Here is a 10165-nt window from a genome sequence, read left to right as displayed (position 1 = left end):
TGCGGTTGGGCTGCGGTCGCTGCAGCGAGGGCAAATCATACACTGCACACACGCTGAGTAATTGCTCCCTTGTAATCGAGTAGTTGTCATTTCTTACAGCGCGACACAGAACAGATGCTGCGAGCTCACGTATGTGCTGCCTGCCCAAACAAATGGGGGGAATTCAGGCATTTTGGAGTTAAAAGTTCACTCTGTAGAGCCAAGATCGAGTGAACAAAAAGCAGTAACTACTCATGGTCCTGTTAATAACCCCACAGGAGCATGATTTGGTCTTTTTTCCGCTCTTTTTTTGCCTGACATTCCTGTGTCCTTACACCGAGAGCATCAGGGATCCCTTGAAACTCCTTTCCCCACCTTTTTAATGTTTTCCACACCAAACGGCAGAGCGTTCCCGGCGCGAGCGGTGGAGCCGAACCAGCTCCCTGCGGCGCTCAGCCGCTCCCAAGCAGGACCGGGGGAGTGTCTTGGGTGCTCAGGGAGCCTGCGTGGGTGTGCATATTAAAGTGGAATTCTGCTGTGCTCGGCTACCTCGGGGACTGGTTATAATCACCCGGCAAACACGCTGCGTGGAGGAGAAATACTTAATTTAATGAGATTTGTTGTGTTGTGCTGGCAATTGGGAAATACTGGGTGGTGGAAGCAGAAGGCAGAGCTTGGCAGAGGTGGTGGTGGGTTTAAAACAAACCCCTCCTCGCTGCCCAGGGCTGTGGTGCTCCAAGGGTTTTGGGGTGAAATCAGGCAGAGCCCTGGGCTGGGGCTGCCCCCATTTCTGGGGTTTGATAACACACCTGGAAAACATAAATACTGTGAATGATTTCTTATAAGAAATTTAAAAAGACCTAAAAGTCGGGAGGGGGTTGCAAACCTCTGGAGCTGAAGGCAAAGGGGTGATGATTTCGTTTCAGAACATGAACAACAAACCTGGTGGAGCACTCATGGTCACCAAGGGAAAAATGTTTGGTGAAGGAAGAGTGTTTGTAACGCTGCTACCGGAGGAGCTGTAATAAGAAACGCTTAAAAAGCCGCTGCCTCGGTGATTTTCCAGGACAGCCTCGCGGTAAAGAGTTTGGAGGTTTGCAGAGCTGGGAAAAACATTCAGATTGTAGAATCGTTTTGGGTGGAAAAGCCCCTCAGGATCACCGAGTCCAACTGTTCCCCACCCCTGTCCCTGCCCCCTGTCCTGAGAACCTCATGTCCGTCTGTCCAGCCCTCCAGGGATGGTGACTCCAGCACTGCCCTGGGCAGCCTGTTCCAATGCCCCACAGCCCTTTGGGGAAGAAATTGTTCCTAAATCCAACCTCAACCTCCCCTGGCGCAACTTGAGGCCGTTTCCTCTGCTCCTGGCGCTTGTTCCTGGGGAGCAGAGCCCGACCCCCCTGGCTCCAAGCTCCTTTCAGGCAGTTCAGAGATCAGAAGGTCTCCCCTCAGCTCCTGTTCTCCAGCTGAACCCCCAGGTCCCTCAGTCTCCATCACACTTGTGCTCCAGCCCCTCACCAGCTCCGTTCCCTCCTCTCAACTCGCTCCAGCACCTCAAGGGCTTTTTTGCTGTGAGGGGCCCAGAACTGACCCCGGGGTTCGAGGTTTGGCCTCAGCAGTGGCCAGGACAGGGGGACAATCACATTGGATGCAAAATTTGTACCCCCACAAAGCTCCAGTTATCAGCAAAGACGAGGTGGCCTCACCCTGGATCACAATCCTCACCCCCCTAAAACCTCAGGGCTCCACAACACGTGTCGTTTCCCTCTGTGAACCCCCCAGCTCTGTCCTGACACCCAACCCCCCCGGGAGCCCCTTCCCCAGGGCCTGGGAGAGCTCGTGATCAGCCCCCCGGGGTCGTCTGGGAACATTTGGTAGCCAAGAAGTTGCCAAAACAAGTTGGATTCAGCTGTTGTTCCCTGACACCGTCTGTGGTTCCCTGCAAATCACTAACAGATAATATTTTCATCTTCTGGCTCTCTCTGCGTCTCCTGCTTTCTGAATAATTACCTTGTTTTGTGCGAGGCTTTCACAGATCGTTCATCCAGCACTGAAAAGCAGCCAGTGTTTTGGGGGCTGGAACACGTTTTTCTGGCCACCTGGCACTGCTGCGCAGCGGTCTGGCCGAGCACAGCTGCTCGGGGAAACGCCGCGTCCAGGACAGCGAGGGCCGGGCAGTAACCAAACCCAGCTGAAGCCCCGGCGGAATCCCGGCCGCCCCTACGTGGAGAATAACTCAGCTTGGCAAACTGGCCCACCCTGAGTTTCTGGATGTGTGGACAGATTGATCCCGCAGATCTGGACGCTCTCACCCACAGAGAGGCTGTTTTGCTGGGAACAAAAAGGCCTCTCGGGAGCTGTTTGTGGCGCTGGACTCGGTCTCAACTGGATCCCCGTGTCCCAGCCAGCGCTCTGCAAGACTGGGGGGTGGGAGCTGGGATCACCCCAAGGTTCCCATCCCATCCCAAGGGACGAGTTGCTCCGGGACAGGCGGGAGGAACAATCATCACTCTGCCAGTTTGTCACAGGATGATTTGGGTTGGAGGGACCTCCCCAGCTCCCCCGTGCACCCCCTGCCATGAGCAGGGACATCTTCACCAGCTCAGGTTGCTCAGAGCCCCGTCCAGCCTGGCCTGGGATGTCTCCAGGGACGGTTCATCTACCCCCTCTCTGGCCAACCTGGGCCAGGCTCTCACCACCCTCAGGGCAACAATTCCTCCTCATGTCCAGCCTGAATCTCCCTCCTTTAGTTTAAACCATCACCCCTTGTCCTGTCACAACAGGCCCTGCTCAATAGTGTGTCCCCATCTTTCTTATCAGCCCTGTTTAAGTACAGAAAGGCCGCACTAAGGTCTCACCAGAGCTTCTCTTGTCCAGGATGAACAAACGTGACAGCTCAGGTCAGCCTGTGGGATGACCACACCAGCTCCCACCTCCAGCACAAAAGCCACCGCCAGCTGGGACTGTCCCTAAAGGCATCACCTCGTGTGCAAACACAACACGTGCCCAGCTTAAGCACCTTAGCATCCATCTTGAGGTTGGCAGGTGCCAAGAAGGGGCAGCAGATCGAGGAGGAGACCCTGGAGGTGCCAGAAGACCGAGAAACAGCAGGACTGCAAGCTGTCCAAGGCCCACCTCCCACCCCACTGACCTCTGGAGACACCTCGAACTGCTCCAGCCTGCAGACCAAGACGACGACGGGATTTTCAAGGGGACACGAGGGAAGTGGGTGCCAACTCCCCTCACCGCTCGCTCCCCGTAAAGCACCTGGTATTGCGCTGTCTAGGTATCAGATTTGGGAAGTTTCCCCCCTGCCCCACATTTCCAGCTCTGCAGGCACTGTGCCACTTCCAAAGGAAACACAAACCTTTAGGCTCGGCTTTCCCTACAAAGCCGGGTTCAGAGCTTGTTCTTTGCTGTGCTCGGCTAAACCCGGAGTGACCCTGAGGTTGGGGTGTCGAGGGAAACCTGGAGGTGCAGCTCCCCCAGGCTGGAGAGCCCAAAGCTGGCTCTGCAAACAGCACCTCTCTCTTCAGCTATGTCCTTTCTTATTTTCTCCTTTTTCCATATATAATAAAAGGATCTTTTCTAATTTCCCAGCCATCCTTAACTCCCCATGCTCAGAAGCTGCCGTCCTAATGCCACAAAATGCAAAACTTGAGGCTAAATGCTTCCTGGGGGTGGAAAAACCTCCAGCTCTCAAACCACCTGCGTGTTCAGCAGCAAATTCAGCACATCACCTGTCCAAAGGGAGCCGGGAAGTCACGGTTCCCTGAAAGTCAAAGTGTTTTTATTGACTGCAGCCAAGGGAATCAAAGATCTGGAGACCTGGACTCCCACAGAATAAACCACATTATTCCTGCGCAGTGATCGTTTCTCTCCCAGCCGTGAATTCGAGTCGGTGCCCCTGCTGAGAATGATTAAAGAGCACTCCAGAAATCAGGGCAGCAAATTGGAAAATAAGCAGGTGAACAAGCGAAAGAAAACAAGAAAATATTATGACCTGCCACCCTCAATCGGGAGCAATCGCGTCTCCTGGAAGGAGGCGCCGATCCCCGCGTGCTGCCGGTCGGTGCTCGCGGCAAACAGCGGTTTGCTGTCCAAAATACAGGTGTAGCCATGGGGAATGTTGCTTCTCAACCACCAAAACCCCATTTTGGGGGAAGATACAGCGTATGTACGCTGATATAAGCCAGGGCTGCCTTTTCCCCTTTTGTCGGCTCCCTCCCCAGCTGCTAATTGGGCTTTTGAATTGGGAAGGCAGAACCAACAGCCCTCACCTGGGAGCTCTGGGCTGCCCACCCGGCTCCGTCCCCACGGTGGACACGAGCAGGACATCAGAGCCCGAATAATGAACCCAACAACCAGCCTGGACACCCCAAGAGCATGATAGACAGAATCATTGCTACAGGTTTTTATTGCCAAAATGGTAAAATAGCTCTGCAGAGGGCTGAGAGCATCCTCCTGCCCCTCTGCCCCACAACCGCCTCCTGGGGCCCCACATTGCTCTGCCAGACCCGCATCCATCTGGAGCTGCGCAGGGACCGGGCAGACATGGGGCTGTGTCCTGTCAGGCCAGGATGGGGAAGGAGGCGGCGGTGGCCACACCGCAGTTGTTGTCCCTCATGGCCATGAGGATGTAGCCGTCGTTGCCCCAGTATGTGGACCAGGAGTTCTTGATGAGCCAGTAGCTCTTGCCGTGCAGGACCCCGTAGCCCACGGCCAGAACCGCATGGTCCAGTGCTGATGGCTCGTTTCCTGGCCAGGAGGAGAGAAAAAAATGGAGACACAGAATCACACAGTCAAGGAATCATTTTGGGTGGAAAAGTCCCATTGAGTCCAACTGCTCCCCCAGCCCTGTCCCTGCCCCATGTCCCGAGAACCTCATGTTCATCTGTCCAACCCTCCAGGGATAGTGACTCCAGCACTGCCCTGGGCAGCCTGTTCCAATGCCCCACAGCCCTTTGGGGAAGAAATTGTTCCTAAATCCAAACTCAGCCTCCCCTGGCGCAACTTGAGGCCGTTTCCTCTGCTCCTGGCGCTTGTTCCTGGGGAGTAGAGCCCGACCCCCCTGGCTCCAAGCTCCTTTCAGGCAGTTCAGAGATCAGAAGGTCTCCCCTCAGCTCCTGTTCTCCAGCTGAACCCCCATGTCCCTCAGTCTCCATCACACTTGTGCTCCAGCCCCTCACCAGCTCCGTTCCCTCCTCTCAACTCGCTCCAGCACATCCTTTGGAGCTGGAGGTTGTTCTGGACGCAGTGAATGACCCTGTATCCCTGTCCGGGAGCTTCACGGGAAGGGAAATCCCACCCTACAGCTGTTTTTGACCACGCCAGCCGCAGTGAGGGGGACACAGAGCCTCCTGGCTCACAGGACTCACCGCAGTGGGGCTCCTCATAGACACCGTTGGCGTAGAAGGCGAAGGACTTGTGCGAGGCGTCGATGTTGACGGCCACGGGTCCATGCTTGACCAGCGCGGCCTTCAGTGCCGCAGCGCTGCCCGGCTCCACGCTGGCATAGCCGGCCAGCTGGGCCACCAGCTCCGACTGGTTGCAGTGGCAGTAGCCATTCTGGGGGGCAAGGAGGAGGCTGAGGTGGCACCAGAGTCCCAGGGCAGGTGGGGGGTCCAACGCACCCCAGTGAGGGGGAAGGAGGGAGGGGGAACAATTCTGATGGAGCATCCATAAACCAAAGCAAAGCCTCCACCTGCTGCCAAGGGCTGAGTTGGGAGAGCCTGGGGGAAAGAAGTGGGGAGGGGTGACACTGGACACCCCCCTGAGTGTCACTGCCACCCTCACCTGCCCCAGGTATGGCCCGTAGGACTCGGTGGTGGCGATGCCACCGTGTTTCTTGATCCACTCGTAGGCTCGCCACTCCTCACCGCCGTCACAGCCGTAGTTCCCGAAGCCCCAGGCACAGTCGATGAGGACTTGTTGGGACAGGGGGGTCAGCACGCCGGTCTGGGGGGACACACGCTGCAGGGCCAGGGCCGGGCATCATCCGGCGCCCCGGCCATCCCTGCTCTCACCTTGAGGAACAGGGCACCCTCCATCGCACCCGCCGTAGCGAAGCTCCAGCAGGACCCGCAGACGGCCTGGTCCTTCACGGGGGTCACGGCGCCTGGGACAGCGGGTGGGCTGAGAGGCCGCGCTGGCACCAGGGGACGAGGGCGGGCGGGGGTGATGGAGAGCGCGGCAGTTCGCTCGGACTTTGCGCTGGCCGGGATGGGGAGCGCTCGCACCCCCACACCGCAGGCTCACACCACCCCAACGGTGAGACCCCCAGACCCCGCACCTACCGTACATGCGCCAGTCCAGGCTCTCGGGCAGGATGAGGCCGCTGTAGAGCTCACTGGGGAAGGGCTGCCCGTTGCTGGGGTCCCCGCTGTGCCGGCGGCCCCGCAGGGCGGCCAGTTCCTGGGGCGTGCGGTCGGCCAGGTGGTTCAGCGCCAGCGTGTAGGAGAGCGCGGCGCGGTTCCGAGAGTGCACGAACCTGCCGTGGACACAGAATCACGGAATAACTTTGGTTGGAAGAGACACTCAGGATGTCTGAATCCAACATTTAACCCCAGGTCCCTCAGCCACTCCCATCACACTTGTGCTCCAGCCCCTCACCAGCTCCGTTCCCTTCTTTCAACTTACTCCAGCACCTCAAGGTCTTTCTTGTCATGAGGGGCCCAAAACTGACCCTAGGGTTTGAGGTTTGGCCTCCCCAGTGCCCAGCACAGGGGGACGATCTGTGAGAGGGGAGCAGGGAACCACACTGGACACCCCATCCCTGACCCCCTAAACCATGCCCATGGCATCCCATACCGCATGTTGTGGATGAAGGTGCGCTTGCGATGCTCATGCTCCTCCTCACTGCTGTAGCTCTTCCCAAACCGCTCCTTGTAGTGGTGGAAGAGGTGGTGGTGGACATGGTCCGTCTCCGGTGCCCTCCCCACAAACTCCTGCATTGGGTTGGCCACGATGCGATGCTCGGGGCCGGCCGCGGGCCACTGCTCACACTGCATCCCTGCCACGAGGCACGGACGGTGCTGATGCCTCCTGAGTGGGGACAGGCTCTCCTGGCCCCCGTCGGGGTGCAAGGCATGGTGACCCCCAAAACCATAGGGGCTGTCCATCTCCTATAGACATGTGCATGCAGGGGGGATCTGCACCCACACCAGAGCTGGTCCCCAAGCACCCGCCATCCCACGCAGTGCCCTGTGCTCTGGCATGGAGGAGCCAGCACCAGCAAAGCACCCACAGCACCCCAGCTATTGTAGAATCATGGAGTCATTTTGGTTGGAAAAGCCCCTCAAGATCATCGAGTCCAACCGTTCCGCCACCCCTGTCCCTGCCCCATGTCCTGAGAACCTCCTGTCCGTCTGTCCAACCCTCCAGGGATGGTGACTCCAGCACTGCCCTGGGCAGCCTGTTCCAATGCCCCACAGCCCTTTGGGGAAGAAATTGTTCCCATATCCAACCTCAACCTCCCCTGGCGCGACTTGAGGCAGTTTCCTCTGCTCCTGGCGCTTGTTCCTGGGGAGCAGAGCCCAACCCCCCTGGCTCCAAGCTCCTTTCAGGCAGTTCAGAGATCAGAAGGTCTCCCCTCAGCTCCTGTTCTCCAGCTGAACCCCCCAGGTTAATCAACGTTACATTTCTCCCTGCTTTTGTTTTTTTCCCCAACTAAATCAATTCACTCAAATTATCAAGCTCAAAAAACCAAATTCCAAAGGGACGCTCACCTTTGGGGAGGTGGAAGACGCTGGGGGGGAAGCGGTGGCCGAAGGAGAAGTACTCGATCTCGTACTTGTCGTAGTGGGAGCCCAGGAGGCTGTTGAAGCCCCTCACCTCGTAGTGCAGGGGCACGGGCCCGTGGGCAGAGCTGCCCACCCGCAGCGTGTACACGTTCTTCTTGTGGCCCCAGTAGGAGACGTTCTGCCAGACGGCACAGCGCTGCCCGCGGAAGCGCTCCTCCCGCACCCACTGGGCACAGAGAGTGCGCTGGGGACCGTGGTGCTGTGGCGGGGACCGGGGTGCCACGGTGGCACCAGAACAGACGCTGCACCCTGGTGAGCTTGGGCACTTAGCAGTGATGGTTCCCCCCCCGCGCACCCATCCTGCTTCATGCCAAGCTGGATGCAACCCCTCCATCACCCATGGCCACATCCAACCTTGTATTTACCCATCCCAGCCAGGGAAAGGTGCTCTGCCCTCATAGGGAGGTACCATCAGACAGGCTGTACCCATGGGGTGTCCCTTGTCCCTGCCCCATCCCGCGTGCCAGGGGACCATGTCTGGAGCTCACCTTGAAGTTCTCCAGGCTGGGGAAGACGCTCTGCGGGGCAACGAGGTCCCTGTCGGTGCCGTTGATGCGGAAGCACTTGCGGACATTGACCTCTGTCTCGGTGGTCTCGGGGGTCACCTTGAAGCTGGCACCAAAGGGCTCGATGGAGCCAAACTGGTAGGTGACCACTTGGCCTGGAGACAGCGCTATGGTCAAAGCCAAGTCCCCAGGTCCTGGCACTGTGGTGGCTCCCAGGGCTTTGCTGGGGCACCCAAAGGTCCTGGGGCAGAAGGAGGGGGACGGTGAGGGGTCCAGGGGCTGGTGAGGGGTGGGGGTTGGGCCCCTCTCTGCACCCACCACCATAGTACTCAATGCGGCTCTTTCCCCCGGTGAGGTTGTACCAGGCTTCAAAGGGCTCCCTGATCTCCGCATAGGGCAGGCTGATCACTCCTGTGGGGACAGAGGGGCTGGACAGGGGGGCTGAGCCCCACGGACCTCCCCGACCCCCTGCCCATGTCCTGGAGAGGAGCACGGGACAGACAGCGAGCACCCCAGGACCCCCCAGTGTCACCCCCTGCTCCCACCCATGGCGTCACCCCAAGGCAGTGATGCACCTCCAGGTTTGGGGGGTATTGGAGCCCCTCGGCTGGGGCACGTCGGGTGTGAGCCGGTGGTTGGAGGTGCAGGACCCCCTTGGGCACCGTCCCTGAGGGGTTTCCCGTCCCCAAGCAGTACCTGTGACGTGGTAGATGTCCCCAAATGTGGGTGTCTCCAGAGGCGCTTTGCACTCTACTCCTAGAAGAAAAAACAAAACCAAACCACAACCTCCTTTGCGCTGCTGATTGTCCCCGCTCCGCGACACGGGCTGGTCCCTGGCTGGCTGTCCCTCGGGACAGGGGACAGAGCTGGGAGGGCTCCCACCAGGGTCCCCAAACTGCGGTCCCCACTTGTTCTCCAGTCTCTGGCTCCCCCAGAGCTCCTGCACACTTGGGGACACCCCAAAGCCCCCCCCCCGACACCCCAGGGTGTGAGGAACACCCCTGTGAACCCCCATGTGCCATGCACAGAGTGCGCCCACTGCACTGGGCATGGGGACAGGGACAGAGCAGCCACCCCCGTGGCAAGGGCCCCCCCAGCAGCCCAGGACCACTGCAGTGCCCAGGGTGGGGGACAGGGTGGCATCACCCTGCGATGGGGACACGGCATCCATGTCCTCCCGAGCTCAGCCGGGGGGTGCTCACCCAGCAGCACAGCAGCCCCCAGCACCAGCAGCTCCCCCAGCCCCTCCATCCCGCACCCTTAGCCCGTGCTGCTGCCCTGCACCCACAGGTGCCTTAAATCCCAGCGCTGGGTGGGCTGGGAGCTGCTGGCAGCCAACAGGCAAAGCCCCGTCCTTCCCTGGGCTGGGGCTATACCAAGGGGGGGTGTGGCTTTATGTTCCCCCCCTTCCCCTCTGTGGGGACCCATGGGTGCCTTTTCCACCCCGCAGCAGGGTGGGTGCCAATGCCGTGGGCTTGGGGCAGGGGGAGCAGGGTGGGAGCCAGAGTGCTGTGGGCACTGGTGCCCCACGGCACGGGTGCTCCCTGGGGAGAAAGCGGGTGGCCCGTGGACTGGGGGGCTTGGGGTGTGTGCTGGGGGTGTCCCTGTGCTCCACCCACCCTGCAGGGCAGTTTGCAGCCAGGTTTTGCTGCATGAAGGGTGCTGTGAGCAGGGGGACCCCAAAACCCTGGGGTGGAGGGGTGCAGTCAGACTCTGCCAGGCACCCCAAAAACCCTCTGGGTGTTGCCCACCCTCCAGGGACAGAAGCCGAGGTGTCCCCATGTCCCCACACATGCCAGGCAGCACTGGGAGGTGGGGACCGTTTGCATCCCTGCATCCTTCAGATCCAAGCCCAGGGCTGCAACGAGGGGCTTCTCATTG

General features: G+C 59.4%; 1 protein-coding gene across 2 annotated transcripts; it reads right to left on the bottom strand.

Moving 5' to 3' along the window:
- Positions 1-4375: 4375 nt before the first annotated feature.
- LOC102085199 (digestive cysteine proteinase 1-like) lies at positions 4376-9582 on the bottom strand. Of its 2 annotated transcripts, XM_065041538.1 has the most exons (11): positions 9487-9582; positions 8981-9040; positions 8603-8695; positions 8267-8439; positions 7704-7944; positions 6787-6988; positions 6273-6466; positions 6003-6094; positions 5773-5934; positions 5355-5544; positions 4376-4734 (listed from the first exon to the last, which is right to left on the bottom strand). In XM_065041538.1, the coding sequence occupies exons 1-11, from the start codon at positions 9533-9535 to the stop codon at positions 4547-4549; spliced, it is 1644 nt and encodes a 547-aa protein (XP_064897610.1). In that variant the 5' UTR covers positions 9536-9582; the 3' UTR covers positions 4376-4546. The 2 variants fall into 2 exon arrangements, with proteins under 2 accessions (XP_064897610.1, XP_064897611.1); XM_065041539.1 differs by lacking the exon at positions 8603-8695 and having other exon boundaries at positions 9487-9567.
- Positions 9583-10165: the final 583 nt, after the last annotated feature.

Source organism: Columba livia, chromosome 26, assembly GCF_036013475.1.
Source record: "Columba livia isolate bColLiv1 breed racing homer chromosome 26, bColLiv1.pat.W.v2, whole genome shotgun sequence".
NCBI classification, from domain to species: Eukaryota; Metazoa; Chordata; class Aves; order Columbiformes; family Columbidae; genus Columba; species Columba livia.
Note: the sequence above shows the minus strand (reverse complement) of the source record. Positions and strands in the feature narration are given on the sequence as shown.